The sequence below is a fragment of the Acomys minous genome (assembly GCF_964271855.1).
Source record: "Acomys minous genome assembly, chromosome: 14".
Classification (NCBI taxonomy): domain Eukaryota; kingdom Metazoa; phylum Chordata; class Mammalia; order Rodentia; family Muridae; genus Acomys; species Acomys minous.
The window spans coordinates 107,620,912-107,637,151 of NC_140496.1; the positions used below are offsets into that span (position 1 = coordinate 107,620,912).

At 44.1% G+C, this 16,240-nt stretch overlaps 1 protein-coding gene across 3 annotated transcripts in view; it reads right to left on the bottom strand.

Annotated features, from left to right (window-relative positions):
* Window positions 1-16,240, bottom strand: part of MSH4 (mutS homolog 4) — a 58,601-nt gene that overhangs the window by 24,249 nt on the left and 18,112 nt on the right. For all 3 annotated transcript variants that reach the window (XM_084755483.1, XM_084755482.1, XM_084755481.1), the window contains 4 exons: window positions 14,484-14,551; window positions 10,417-10,491; window positions 4,366-4,430; window positions 3,088-3,257 (listed from right to left, as the gene is read on the bottom strand). In XM_084755483.1, coding sequence (XP_084611609.1) covers window positions 3,088-3,257; window positions 4,366-4,430; window positions 10,417-10,491; window positions 14,484-14,551 — 378 coding nt within the window. The remainder of the gene's footprint in view (window positions 1-3,087; window positions 3,258-4,365; window positions 4,431-10,416; window positions 10,492-14,483; window positions 14,552-16,240) is intronic.

The following is a 16,240-nucleotide window of genomic DNA, read 5'->3' on the forward strand; positions in this document are numbered from 1 at the left end:
CAGGGCGTCTTTGTGTAGCCCTGGCTATCCAGAACGTGCTCTGCAGACCAGGCTGGCCTTGAACTCAGAGACCTGCCTGCCTCTGCCTCCCCAGTGCTGGATTACAGGAGTGCGCCACCATGCCTGGCTTGATGTGCATTTTTTTTTAAGTCAAAACAAGAAAGAACAAGAACTGTATTTTTTTTTCTGAAAATTAGGAATAGCAGAGTTTTGTTTCATTATTTATTCAACTTTTTAGTAAAACAGAAGTTACATAAATTGTGCAGCTTACATGTTACCGACATGTCCCCAGAATGAAACAGATACGGATCATGTAGGATCTGGAAAGGATTCAATCTTGCTGTGGACCCCCACCCTGCTCTAAGTCGGCTCCACCTGCGCCTGACCTGGAACATTCCATGTGGCCGCCAATGCCATGCTCCTATGCTCCACCTTCTGCCTTTCCTGCTTTCTTCATGGTCTCACCATTTGGGGGCTGGAAATTTCACTTAACACTTGGGGCTATAGTTCTCTTTACCAGACAATGTCTGCTTAGTAATTAGTAAGTTTATTAATTAGCAACAATCTTTCCTTAACTTTGTGTCTTAGTTTGGGTTTCTATTGCTGTGATGAAAACACCATGATCAAAAGCAATTTTGGGAGAAAGGAAGGACCACTCTGAGGTCACATCCTGCCACTGGGAGACGTCAGGGCAGGGCCTCAGGGCAGGAACCTCGGCAGGAACAGCAGAGACTGTGGAGGTCTTGGTTTGCTGAGCTTGTTATCTTACAGCACCCAGGACCACCTGCCATTCACAGTGAGCTGGGCCCTCCCACACCAATCATGAACCAAGAAATAAGCCTTTGAGCTTGCCCACAGGGTAGTCTGGGCCTCTGGGCTTGCCCACAGGGTAGTCTAGGCCTCTGGGTTTGCCCACAGGGTAGTCTGGGGCCCTAGGCTTGCCCACAGGGTAGTCTGGGCCTCTGGGCTTGCCCACAGGGTAGTCTGGGGCCCTGGGCTTGCCCACAGGGTAGTCTGGGGCCCTGGGCTTGCCCACAGGGTAGTCTGGGGCCCTGGGCTTGCCCACAGGGTAGTCTGGGCCTCTGGGCTTGCCCACAGGGTAGTCTGGGGCCCTGGGCTTGCCCACAGGGTAGTCTGAGCCCTGGGCTTGCCCACAGGGTAGTCTGGGCCTCTGGGCTTGCCCACAGTGTAGTCTGGGCCTCTGGGCTTGCCCACAGGGTAGTCTGGGCCCTGGGCTTGCCCACAGGATAGTCTGGGCCTCTGGGCTTGCCCACAGGTAGTCTGGGGCCCTGGGCTTGCCCACAGGGTAGTCTGGGTCTGGGGCTTGCCCACAGGATAGTCTGGGCCTCTGGGCTTGCCCACAGGTAGTCTGGGGCCCTGGGCTTGCCCACAGGGTAGTCTGGGTCTGGGGCTTGCCCACAGGGTAGTCTGGGCCTCTGGGCTTTCCCACAGGATAGTCTGGGCCTCTGGATTGCCCACAGGGTAGTCTGGGACTCTGAACTTTCCCACAGGGTAGTCTGGGCCTCTGGGCTTGCCCATAGGGTAGTCTGGGCCCTGGGCTTGCCCCTAGGGTAGTCTGGGCCTCTAGGCTTGCCCACAGGGTAGTCTGGGCCTCTAGGCTTGCCCACAGGGTAGTCTGGGCCTCTGGGCTTGCCCACAGGGTAGTCTGGGCCTCTAGGCTTGCCCACAGGGTAGTCTGGGACTCTGAACTTTCCCACAGGGTAGTCTGGGCCTCTGGGCTTGCCCATAGGGTAGTCTGGGCCCTGGGCTTGCCCCTAGGGTAGTCTGGGCCTCTAGGCTTGCCCACAGGGTAGTCTGGGCCTCTAGGCTTGCCGACAGGATAGTCTGGGACTCTGAACTTTCCCACAGGGTAATCTGGGCCTCTGGGCTTGCCCACAGGGTAGTCTGGGCCTCTAGGCTTGCCCACAGGGTAGTCTGGGCCTCTGGGCTTGCCCACAGGGTAGTCTGGGCCTCTAGGCTTGCCCACAGGGTAGTCTGGGCCTCTGGGCTTGCCCACAGGGTAGTCTGGGCCTCTGGGCTTGCCCACAGGGTAGTCTGGGCCTCTGGGCTTGCCCACAGGGTAGTCTGGGCCTCTGGGCTTGCCCACAGGGTAGTCTGGGCCTCTGGGCTTGTCCATAGGGTAGTCTGGTGGGGACAGTTTTTCTAGGTGATGTGTCCTCTTCTCAAATGTCTGCAGCCTGTGTGGAGCTGATATAAGGCAGCCAGCATGCCCAGCACTCTTGTCTCTCACTGACTTCTATCCCACTGTAGAAGCACAGTAAGTACGCAAACCCTCTGGTAAGATGGAGCCACTCCCAGATGAAGCACTGTAGTGTAAATAGTCTTCATTCTCCAATAATTTACAGTGTACATGAAGTCACTCTCCAACACTTGGACAGCATTGTTTTTCTTTTCCTTTTCTTTTGAGACAGGATCTCATTATGTAGACCAGGCTGGCCTGGAATGCACTATGTGGACCAGGCTGCCTCCAAAATCATAAAGATCTGTTCCCTCTAGCTCCTGAGTTCTGGGATTAAAGGTGTGTGCCACCAGGCCCGGTAATATCATTGGTTTCTTCCAACATAATATTTTTACTGATTATCTGGGAATTTCATATAATGCACCTCGATCACACTCATTTCCCAGTCCTCTTCCATTTTGACCCCACTCCTCAAGAATGAGAAGAGGAGGAAGAGGAGGAGGAGGAGGAAGAGGAGGAAGAGGAGGAGGCAGCGTCATCGTCCAGCTTGCATTGTCCATATACTCACTGAAACATGGTCAAACATTGTTTTTTGTTTTATCAAAAAGAGGCTTCTTTAAGGAGACTATGTATTAGCTATACTGAATATATATAAAATTATATATATAGTAGCAATGTTTTATATATATAGTAATATAACACACAGACACACACACACACACAGAGAGAGAGAGAGAGAGAGAGAGAGAGAGAGAGAGAGAGAGAGGAGAGAGAGACAGAGACAGAGAGACAGAGAGACAGAGAGAACTAGTTTCTACCACCAGTAAAAAAAAAAGTTATAAACTCTTTTCTTAGTGAGAGCCATGAAAACACGCTGGAATAATTACCTGCTATGTCATCCACTATCTCTGTATATGTCCTCCTGGCTATGTCTAGGAACTCACTGATATTGGAGCGTACCGCATAGCACTTCTGAGTCCGCATGTTCAGACAGCCTTTCATGTACCTTGCATCATCATTTATCACTGTTTTAATCTTCTCAAGTATTAGTTCAAACCTAGCATGAAGACAAAACAAAACCAGCTACTTTCATAGTTAATGAGAGCAAATCTTTGTGTAGGGTTATTTTACAAAAAATAATTAATATTTATATTTATCTAGGTTAGAGCTATCATTGCCTCAAGTTAAAACTATTTTTGCAGTCAGATTTACACAAAAATCATATGAGACCACCAGATAAAACTAAAATTTGCTAATGGGAACACCTCCAGGACCATGCTGGCTGTGAGTGAGCTGTGGGGGCCACTACAGCATGACCCCTAAAGAACCGACCTGCGGTTCTGACTGCTCCTTATTCCTTTGGTCATACAGCAAGAGCTGTACTAGGTACTGGCCCCCAACAAACATGTCCCCCTCTGTAATGGGGGACAAATGCTGCGGACACAAACAGCAGGCTGCAACCCCAGTTACAGGCACACTAATTACAAGCCGTGGTCCTGGTGACAATGATGTTCCTAACTTTTCAACCATGCTGTTCTTCAAAATCACATTCAACTAAGCTAGTCTGATAATACAGCTCAGCTTATAATAAAACATAGGATGCAAACCTTCCATCAACAAGGCAATTATTAAGCCTAATTACCTCTTGGTCATGAACCAAAGTGCTGTTGCTAATAATTTAACCATGTTAACTGTTCTTAGAGCTTGTTCTACGTTTATATTTATTGGGTTTTTCCTACGTTAGGCCTTCCTTCCTAACTGAACAAGAGAGAAGGATGTATTTTGATACTAGCAAGTGTCCCCATGGAGAATGGCTGGAAAGGAAACACCTGTCACCAGTGCAAACAGCCATTGTGGTTTTATCCTATTATTGTACTCAGAGGATATGTAATTGACATTTAATGAGTACTTTAAAGAAACTTGAGTAATTATTTTGAGAAAGGATCCCACTATGTAGCCCAGCTTTCTTGGAGCATGCTACAAAGACTAGACTGCCCTTGAAGTCACAGAAGTCTGCCTGCCTCTGCCTCTCTCTGCTTTCCAAGTCCTGGGAGTAAACTCGTATGCCACCACACTTAGATCAAGTGACTTTTCTATAGAATATATAGTTGTTAAAACCAATTACAATCAGAAATAAAAGTATAATGTATTAACAGGTGACAAACCTATTGTCTTCCAAGGAGCAGTAGTAAGCTCTTAATAAGGGTGTGCTACAGTTCTTCAAGGCGACCTGTTAAAGCACAAAATCAAAAGTTAGCAAGTCAGGGAACCATTCAAGTCCAAGATGTTGTATTCAATACTGATCAAATGCTCTCGCTCCTTTTTATCATTGTTAGTCTCATACAATGTTAGACCTGCACGAGGCTGAGGACGGACCTGCACGAGGCTGAGGACGGACGGCATCTTCCCAGGTGAAAAGCACATGGGAAACAGAAGTACCCAGCACTTCAGGGTGAGGACGGCTGCCTTCTGTCTCCTACACAGCACCCAGCTCCTTACAGAGGGAGGCACTGAGCAGCCACTGCTATGTTACCCTAAGACAATTTCAATACGTGGGTTTATAGACTTATAAACAGAGCAACTTCCTCCTTCCCATACAGTAAAAATGGGATGAAGAACTTTCTTTTACTTCATGGGAACTGTAAATGGTCACCAACTGAATGAGGAAAGATACCAGCTACTTTCACTGGCCATTTCAATCTGAGGAGACATGAAAGCTACAATTTAATTTGCTTCTGAATGGTAAAATAATATATACATGTTGGTAAAACTAAAGAGTTCACAGAAGCATAAAAATTTCAATCACTCCAAATTCAATTTCCTTTCCAAAGATTATACACTCTAAATATTATGGTACATTTCATGACTCCATCTGAAAATTTAAAAAGTTATATAACTGTATGTTCCCTTTTCTGTAACAGCATGGTGTATGTTTTTTATTTGATTGCTAATTATCTTTCTCCCCAAGGTCTGCTTGCTGTCTTATATGTGCTTGCTGTGTAACTTTGCCTCCCTGTTTGACCAATAAAAGGCCTATACCTGGGTAGGGCAGAAGTGAGGGGTGGAGTGAAGGTTTGTAGGCTTTGGGGACAGAAGGATCAGGGAAGGATCCTGCGTGCCGCAGGAACAGAAGGAGAGCTGCCGTGGACAGGTAAGAACCACGTGGCCCCAAGGGGTGAACTCTGAGAGTGGCGTGGAGAGCAGCAGCCAGATAAAGAGCAAGAGCAAGTATGTGTGGAGATATAGGGTGAGAAGTAGCCCAATAGGAATGACTGAAGCAACTGGCAGGATATCTGTGCCTTGTATTGTTTAATAGCAGATTACATAAAGCCACCATAATTATAGGCTCAATAATAAAAATTAATAGCATATGTAGTTTCTGCAATAGCTTTCACTCAACATTACATCATGAACATCAGAAACTTTTTATAGCAATGCTTCTTTCGTTTTGTGTGTATGTGTGTGGGCATGTGCACACCACAGCACATGTATGGAAGTCAGAAGATAACATACAACAGATAGTTCTTGCCTTCCACTGTATGGGTCTTAGGAAGCAAACTCAGGTGTCAGGCTTGGCAGTAAGTAGTCAACCCACTGAGCCATATTGCCACCCAATAGCAATTTCTTACATTTCTAATATCTCACTTTTAAACTGTAGTTACCAGAGTTCCTGTAATTACTGTAGCTCTACTCTTCATACACTCCGTCACCAATGGTAAACGAATGGCAATGTACACCATGACTTCTCAGCAGACTCTAGGACGAGCATTACAACCGCAAAAGGTGAATAGTGCTGAAGGGCGAGGAGCAGCTCAGTGTGCCCAGCATGTGCAAGGCCATGGCTCAGTCTCTGACACATTGTCCCAAAAGAAGATGCACACTGTGAGTGTCTCCTTTAAAATAAATGCATTTGAGCCTGGCACACGCCTTTAATCCCAGCACTCAGGAGGCAAAGGCAGGTGGACTGCCGCCTTGAGTTCAAGGCCAGCCTGGTCTACAAAGCGAGTCTAGGACAGCCAAGGCTACACAGAGAGACCCTGTCTTGAAAAAAAAAAGCAAAAAACAAAAATAATAAGTGCATTTGCCTTCTGACTAGCTGTTTGAGAAGCTGTCTGTTTCTCTGATCTCTTTTCTACAACATGACAATATCATAAAGCTGAGAAACTTTTCCACTTTAAACAAATGGCTGTGGTTAAGCTGGCCTGCTGTGTGTAGAAGAATGCAAATAGATCCACGTTCATCACCCAGCACAAAACTAAAGACCAAATGGATCAAGGACCTCAACATAAGGCTAGATACCCTGAGTCTGTCAGAACAGGAAGTAGGGAAGAGCCTTGGGCTTGGACTCATTGGTTCAGGACAAGACTTTATAAAGAGAACACCAACAGCATAGGCACTAGACCAACAATTAATATTAACTAATTAATAAGTGGGTCCTCATGAAACTGAAAAGCTTCTGTACAGCAAAGGACACCATCATTTGGATAAGCCACAGCCTACAGAATGGTAAAAGATATTTACCAACTACACCTCCAATAGAGGTCTAATATCCAAAGTATATAAAGAACTAAAAAACAAAAAGTCCTAGATATCAAACAAAAAATAACCCAATTAAAAAACAAGGTACAGCCCTAAGGAGAGCTCTCAAAAGATGGAGACAGAAATGGCTGAGAAACACAGGAATGTTCAACGCCCTTAGTTATCAGGGAGGTGCAAATTAGAACTACTTTGAGATTTCTCCTCAAAGCAATCAGATTGGCCAAGATCAATAAAAGCAATGGCAGTTCATGCTAGTGGAGATGTGGAATAAGGGAAACACATATCCACGGCTGCTGGGAGTGCAAACTTGCACAGCCACTCTGGATATCAGTGTGGAGGTTCCTCAAGACGCTGAGACCAGATCTACGTCAAGATTCAGCTACAGCACTGGGGTCTACAGATGTATACCTCAAAGACTCCCTGCTCGCCCATGCTCACCACTGGTCTACTCATAATAGCTAGAAACTGAAACAGCCTAGATGCTCACCAAATGATGAGTGGATATTAAAATGTGCTATGTTTACACAATGGAATATTGTTCAGCTGCTAAGGAAGATGAAATAGGCAAGTACATGGATGGACCTAGACAAAAGTTGTACTGAATGAAGTAGCCCAGACCCCAAAAGGCAAACCCTGTACGTTTTCTCTTATATGTATATGCTAGCTTTCAAGCCATCTGTATGTATGCTGCAGTCCAGAGAGCCACAGAGGCTGGGTACATATGAGGGACTAGCAGGGGCCAGAGGACCGCCAAGGAACGGGAAATAGAATGTGCTGCTGTGGAGAGGCAGAGGGGAGCCCTGAACAGGAGGAGATGGGAAGGGGGTGGTACCGAAAGGTCAAGGAGGGAACACAGAGCAACTGACTCTAAAGGCCATTGGAAAAACCAAAGGGAAACCTACCCAGAGGCTTCCTAAAATATATGCAACATGAAAGGAATCTAAATGAAGTCACCAAATCAGGGAATACAATGCCCCAACTAGGCATCTCATGCCACTAAGTAATACTTCCACTGCCAAGAATGGGTTAAGTCCTATTGAGTTGTTGGCTAAATGGGCCCCATGGAAGCCCCCAAACATTACAGTTGCATAGAAGAGTATGGGTTACTCTCTACAACCTGACAGTCAGGCCCTACTGCTGAAGACAACACTTACATGTCACTGAACATGGAGAAGTTAGGCTGGTGCCTAACCAGAGGTTCCAGCCCTGCTCACTATCGGTCATGGTACTAGGAGATACTCTGCATGCTACCATGGGAGAAAAGTAATCATCAGTGTCTCCCAGCCACACTCCCTGCGACCCGTAACAGTGACCTGCCTGCAGGATGTACTGGTGCAATGGTAGCACAGTTGCTATGGGAGTAACTGGGGTGGTTTGAATAGGAATGAGTCCCAGAGAATCATGTGTTTGAATGCCTGGAGCACGGGGAGTGACACTACTACTAAGTGTGGCCTTGCTGGAGGACATGTGTCGCTGTGGGGTGGGCTTTAAGGTCTCAGATCAAAAGCTAGGCCTAGTGTGGCATTCGATTCTGCTGCCTGTGGGTCAGAATGTAGAACTCTCGGCTACCTCTCCAGCAGCATGTCTGCCTTGCTTCCTGCCATGATAATAAAAATGAACTAGATCTCTGAAACTATAAGCCAGCCCCAATCAAATGATTTTCCTTTCTAAGAGTTGCTGTGGCCATGGTGTCTCTTCAAGAAACAGAAACCCTAAGAAAGTAATGGAGCACTTCCTGACTGGACGTAAGTTCCACTCCATGAGAAGAAGCCCGTGCCTGACACGGCTAGAGTGGCCAAGAGCCTGAGACTAGCTAGGTCATGGGCCTAGCGGAAAACCTAGTGCTGTTATTCTGCTGAAAGAACAGCAGTAAAATGACTCCTAGCGACATACTGTTCTACCCATAGATCAGTGCCTCACTCAGCTGTCGTCAGAGAGACTTCCTCTTGCAGTAGATGGGCACTAACACAAAGGTCCGCCTGGCCAGTGTGCAGAGAATGTAAGAGCCTTTGGAGCGCCCAGCTCTAAATGAGATGTCTCCATCAAAGTCCTCCCTCAAGGCTCAAGGATCTATACAGAAGAGGACGAGGAAGCGTCTAAGAGCCAGAGTTGATGAATCCAGACACAACAGGACTGATGTACGTATAGACTCGTAGGGACAGTGCCAACATGCACAAGGGCTGCACAGGTTCAAGCTGGACGGGGTCCTAGCACTGAGAAGAGGAGGCAGACATGAGCTCCCACCCTAACCAAGAAGCCATATGCCACTGACATCATTAGCAAAGGGAGAGTTGGGTTTCTCTAATGGAGTGTCATCAGGAATATTAACCTCAGGGCAGGCCCCTACTCACAAGGAGTTGGCCAATAGAAATCTAGCTCAATGCTATTTTTAAGATTTATTTATTTTATGTATATGGATATTTTTAGCATATACATTTGCACACCAGAAGAGGGCATCTGATCCCCTAGGACTGCAGTTGCCGACAGTTGTGAGTACCATGGGGATACAGGGAATTGAACTGAGAACATCTAGAAGAGCAGCCAGTGCTCTTAACCACTGAGCCATCTCTCCAGTTCCCTAGCTAATGGTATTTTTATAGACTTTTTGTCTCATTTTGCTTTGTTTAGGCTTTTTTGTTGTTGATATCTTATTGGTCTTTTACTTGTATTTTTTTTTAATTTTTTTTATTTAAAATTTTTAATGATTTATTTTTATTTTATGTGCATTGGTGTTTTGCCTGTATGTATGTCTGTATAAGGTGGTCAGGTCACCTGGAACTGGAGTTACAGACAGTTTGAGCTGCCATATGGGTGTTGGGAATTGAATCTGGCTCCTCTGGAAGAGCAGCCAGTGCTCTCAACTATGAGCCATCTCTCCAGCTTTGCATGTTTGTTTTGATTTTTATTTTTGTGGGAATTCTGTGTGTGTTTCTTAATTTTTGTTGTTAGTTTATTTTTGTTCTTGTCTTTTTTTTTTTTTAAGAGAAAAAAGAATATAAGGTTGGGCGTGTAGGGAGCTGGGGAGATGTAGGAAGAGTTGAAAAAGAGAAAAACATGATCAGGATATATTGTATGAGTTTTTTCAATACATAAAGATGTTTTTAAAAAGTGTTAGAAAAAGAATTGAAAGACATTAATGAATAGTTATGAACAGAGCCCTTTAGAAAACTACAAAGGAAATTATTACTATTAAAACAATTGAAAAATGAGTATGGGATATATACAACAGTATTATATTGTTAAGTATTTTGAATTTGACAAATATATTATGGTTATGTAAGAGAACATCCTTGCTCATAGAAAAGACATAGTTTAGTACTTAGATACTATAAGTTATCTCAAATGGGTCAGTAAGAGTTAATACTAAGGGCAACGATAAACATTTATGTATATATGTTTTACATATGTAAAGAGAGAAAATACATTGTTTTTACAACTTCCAAGCTTACTTTTGTTTTGGGTTTGTTTTTGTTTTTGAGACAGGGTTTCTCAGTGTAGCCGTGGCTGTCTTGGACTCACTGTGTAAACCAGGCTGGCCTTAAACTCAGATCTGCCTGCCTCTGCCTCCCTGAGTGCTGGGATTAAAGGTGTGTGCCACCATATCCAGCTCCCAAGTTTACTTTTTTTCTAAAGAAAATGTCTAAAAATAATGCTTTATATGTTTACATGTGAATTACCTTTAAAGGATCCACAAGTTCCAAAGTATGCTTCAGGTAGATCAAATTCGTTATCTTTGATTCAGCTGCATTAACCTATCAAGAGAAAAGACAATGTGAACAGGCTAAGTTCCAATACAGTGCTGATTCTCCTCTTGGACAGTCTACTCCTATCAATAATATTCCATAGTGGTATAGATCAGCCAGGCTAGGATGGCAACCCAGACGGTGGTTAGAAATCACTGACCACAACCATGCACCTAATATGCTAGTCTCCTGAAAGGCTGATGAGAGCTCACACAACTGGATTAACTTTCACTCTACTCCAACATCTTTGCAGTTTAAACTGCAGTACTTAAGGAGACAGCTTAATACTGACATTAACTGAGTAAGGGCACAAAGCCTCTTGTAAACAGGCTGAGTCTCAGCTCCCCAGGTGACTTAGAAAACATTCCCCATTGGTTCCTGTTGGGGAAGCAAAACAATTTTATAAATCTCAGTGTTTCTAATTAGCAATAGCCTTTTAGAATATAGCATTTAAAATGATATAAATAAGCTTTGTAGATATTTAACTATACTCTCTAGAGCTGAGCAGTGGCTTGGGTAAATCTAACTCCATCTGGAGACAGGTGTACAATGCCACAGTCATGACGCACTGACTCTTCCTTGAGGCTGCTGCTCTTTCAGGCACCCTCACTCTCAGTACAAAGGACCAGGTCACATGGTTAAGCAGGAAGGAGCCTCTAGAATGAGACAAAGGGACCAAAGAAGCACTGGATGGTAGGTAGGAGGGCTCAACATTTGCATATACTATTGGAGGAGGCATCCTGGAAATTTTCCAGGGTGAGCCTCTGAGGGCAGGCCATGTAGCACTGTGAGGGGAATGTGCTCACACCTAGGGGAGTATTTTTAGGTTAAACATCTCTGTCCCTGACCAGCAGATGTAGTCTTAAGCAAGGTGGGGATATTTTTACTCCCATCTAAGGCAACAAAAGTTGAAGAGATCTACAAATTCTGGACTTTTCCAAAATTCTATGGGGGATGAACATAGGCTGCCTGCAACTGCTTCTATCTGATGATGCGAAAGCCCCTGGTTGGCTTGTGGGAAGTCAGCATCTGACGCTGCTCAACAGGAACCCAAGCCTTGACCAACTCCATAACCACAGTCATCGAGTCTTTCCTAAAGAGAAACTTGTAAGGTCTCCTCCTCATTCCAGTACATCAGCAAGCTCTTCATCAGCAGGATTATGAAATATAACTCACCCACCCCTTCTGTTAGGAAAGATGATTCGTTTTCTTATTTGTATCTATACCCCAAAGCCCTTGCTTTTGTCAAGGTCAAGCCATAATAAGATAAACAATAAAACTTTCAACCAGAAAAACAAAAAAATAAAAACAAACCCCCAAAACCCCAAAGGACCTGGATTGTGAACAGAAGACCCAGTGCACAGGGAACATCATGCATGTCTTTAGTCAAACATCATCTAAGACTCTCTTATAATGGACTCCTAAAACTAAACAGAAGATCAAAATAAGTACAAATAAGCATCAGAGAGCATCATTACTATCACTGGAAGGGAGGAGGGAAAAAGAGACAAACTATAGATGACACAGCCAGGACAAGACGTTTGACTGACGGCTGACTTGAGTGCAGCTCAGAATAACCTTTCTATTGGTAACAGCACAATTATGACTCCATCTAGGGAAAAGAAACACAGCTCTTTCTTTGTCCTAGGCATACGAATTAATGCAGATGGATTTACGGATCTAAATAAAAACATAAAGCCATAAAACATCTGGAGTGTGTCAAGAATCCTCTATGACTGGAAACGGATTTACATCTGCCAGTCATAAAACCAAACTAGCAGCACACATCTGCAGTCTGCTTTTGCTGGTACACAAAGTCAAGTCCTGCTGCCACAGATCTCAGCACCAGCCTCATAGACAGCCAGCGTCAAGGACTTGCTGGCACTGTAGTCCTAAGGCGCTACTCTACCCCTGCTCTCCTGTCCCCTAGCTCCTCTTCACACTCCTGGTACCTCGCCACGTGGCCCTGATTTGAGTATCCTCTCCTCCTGTGATAACAAAGTCTTTGGCACTGATGTCTCGGAATCATCATTTGTAAATGTGAACTAAAGCTAAGCTACTGATCATATGAGCAATTTGTCACTAATTATCCATTTTACAAAATAAGGAGGGTTTGTAAGCCAAATGACTTCGGCTTCCATCATTAGAATGTTCAGGGTGCGATCAGCAAACAGCAAAAACAAATTAGATAGGAAAGGGAAACGTAGAGACATCAACATTATCCAAAGGTAGTCCTAGTCTCGGTGTCTATCAACAGAAGAGTGGACAAAGAAATGGAGGAGGAAATCAAAGTTTACTCAGCTGTTTTGGGTCAAATTTGCATGAAAACTAATAAAACTGGAGATTGTGTTAAGTGAAACAAGCTAGTCTTAGATTGAGAAAGACAAATACCATGTTTTCTGTCACATTCAGAATCTAGATTATAAAAGGGTTCTAAAGTGGCAGGACAGCAAAGGTCAGTAAGGAGCAAATATGAACAAAGTACAACGACATGTGTACAAACACAACCTAATGGTACTTACTATTTTGTGCACTAGTTAAAAACATGAAATAAAGCAGCTAGTATGCCAAGGAAGCAATGGAGGTGATAAGCCTAGCAGGTCAGGCAGGGAAGGGCAGATTCAAGTGACCATATCAGGTATGGGAGCACACCACTGGAGACTCCACAAACACAGGGTAATAAGGGGCGCATTGTATACAATTGAATTTCAATAAGTTTACAAGGCCTTGAGAGGCACAACATAACAAAGTTCCCTCAGTTTGAATTACACCTCATCTACTTTAGGGTTCCACAGTTTTCTGAAGAGCATGGATACTGACGGCCATGCTTGAGAAAGCTCCTGAACATGGAAGGAAGGAAGAAGGACGCTCCACACAAATTCTACCAGACACTGAGGAGGGCTAACTCCAAGGCCCTGCTCTGAAGCCACCTGACGCTCTTCCACTGTCGCCTGTACAGAGAAGATCACAAAGGCTTCTCTTGTTTGAGGAGGCCCAGTGTGTTGTGCCTGTTAGCAGCAGGCGTTTCCTGTCTCCTGATGCTTCTGCTACAAAAGGACTCTGCTCTCTAAAACACGGAGAAATTCCCCAAATATTTATGAAGTACCAATGAATTTACACAAGCCTCCGCACTTGTTTTACTATTGTATACAGTTCCTTTTCAGGTGTATGTGCACAAGTGTACATGATTTAACTAGATATTCTTCAGTTCACACTGAAAGGAAGAATGTAAACAACCTCCTGTGACCTCATCTGTATGAGCTACTCAGGTTTGATATTTTTCCAGGGAGGTTTCATTCTTGAAGATTAATCAAAATTCATTTCATAATTACTTTTAAGAACAACACAGTTGGACATGGTGGTGCACACCTTTAATCTCAGCACACAGGAGGCAGAGGCAGGAGAATTCTGTGAGTTACAGACTAGCCTCATCTATATTGCAAGGACTACAGAGACCAGGTCTTAAAACAAAAAACAAAAAACAACCAAACAGAAAATAATATATAATCATAATCTTTTTTTTTTTTTTTTTTTTTTTTGGTTTTTCAAGACAGGGTTTCTCTGTGTAGCTTTGGCTGTCCTAGAACTCTCTCTTAGACCAGGCTGGCCTCGAACTCACAGCCATCCACCTGCCTCTGCCTCCCAAGTGCTGGGGTTAAAGGCGTGCACGACCAAGCCTGGCTTAATACATAATCTTTAGAACTAACGTAAGTTTGTTACATAGTAGAAAAATAGTATAGGCTATAAGTTTGTTGGAAAGTATATAAATATATATTTAAGTAAACATCTGATTAGCTTAAATGTACAAATTTTTCAATTACCTAAGTTGCTTTTTTACTACACTAAACTTTTAAAAAGTTGCCCCCTAAGGCATAAAACTACTCTGGGTATCAGTGAGGAGTACTTACCCAGGACATTTTATATTTTCTCATCACTATCCATCAAGACAAGCTGTGTTTCATAACGACAAAAACACAGCACATGGTCCTCTGTACACTTACTGTGTCTTGCTTTGGGATTTGAACTAAAACAGAAAGCAGCTGCTCCGTATCCAGGAATCGTGATATGACTGCAACAGAAAATGAGCATTGGAACTTTATGGAGCAGTCAAAGCAAGGGTGCCCGGGGTTACTCACAGGAGCACAGGCGATGTAAGACAACTGTGCCACAGGGAAGACAGTGGGACTTAGGCATAGCCAAACCACAGTCAATTGTTTACATTCCATATAATCACGGGGCAGGAAAGCGACTTGTCACCTTGTGATGGCCACCTCCCCCAACAAGACAATGTTAAGTTGTCATGGCTGAGCACAGCTGGCCTGACTCAGGTCCATGATGGAGCTGACTGTGGTATGTGTTGCCTGAGTACCCTAAATAAACAAGAAACTCTCCATTTGGTCAGGGAAACACACGTTAAAGCTCACGGACACATAATGGGTTCAGCTCTCAATGTGAAAAAAAAAAAAAGTGAGCAGTCCCAATAGAAATGACCTTAGTCAGTCTTCCTCCATAAAACCCACTGGTCAGCACAGCAGTGTCCCTCCCCGGGGTCCTCCGACTCTAGAGAGTTCTTACTTTTCCTTAGTACACATGTTAGTCTACTTACTTCCTGTTTCTGAATCCTTATTCTTCTTGGGTGAGAGGCAATAAATTCTGACGCCAATGGTTCACAGTGTTTTTAAAACAGCTAAGTTTCTGGGACCCTAGGTCCTCAGTTAACCCTGCTAAGAGCCTACAAAGGATTTGTCCCTCTCAAAGAATCCACTTCTCTGCCTCAATAAATAAGTCTGAGAGCAACTGAGGAAATTCCCTGATGTCAATCTCTGCTTCCACACTCATGCACACATGTGACATGTGTACAGACAAACATGCACACTATACACATATACACAGTGCTCAGTGCTCACCGAACATGCACAAAGCCCTGCGTTCAACCCCTTTGTTATATATACATTCAACAGGGAAGATGTTCACCATCCAATTGTGATCTAATATGAATCCACTAAACTTAACAATAAGTTTGTTAGTAAGAATGTAAGTGACTTCATGTGCAAGGATGTGCATCAAAGAGAAATTAAGAGGAATAGGACAATAATGTACTCTCAGCTGAATATGGTGGCACATGCTTGCCCACAATACAGACACTCTGCAGACTTGCACATTTGAAGCCAGTCTGGATTATACAGCAGATCCTGTTTCAAAGAGAAGGGAGAGACTGTAACTCCAGCTCCAAGGGACACAATGCTCTGACCTCTGAGATCACTTAGGTGCATGTGTTGCACAAAAGTTTGTGCTCGTACACACACATGCTGTACACATAAATTTTTTAAAATATATCTTTAAAAAAGGAAAAAAGTAAAGAAGGAAAACAGAAGTGGAGATGAGGGGAAAAAGGAAAAATGAGGGAAGAGAAAAATAAAAGAGTGAAAAAGAGAGGAAGAAAAGATGGAGGAGGAAAGTGGGACAAAGGAGGGGAGCAAAAAGGGAGGGTGCAGAGAAACAACTTCAGGAAGATCCTGTACAAGGCTCTGCTGATCCTGCAAAGGACTTCTGCGGTTTAGTTACACCAAGTCGGTGTGAGAAAGCTTTCCCACAGTACTAAAGGGCTCCACTCACCCAAAGCAGCCTCCAGAAGAGCTGAGGTATGAAACCAGAAGCAAAGCACACAGCCATGTAGAAGGACTCCAAGGGGCTCAGAGAGCAAACCAACCCCTGAAATGCTGCCTTTGACACAAGCATCTCTGTAGGCACAGTTATT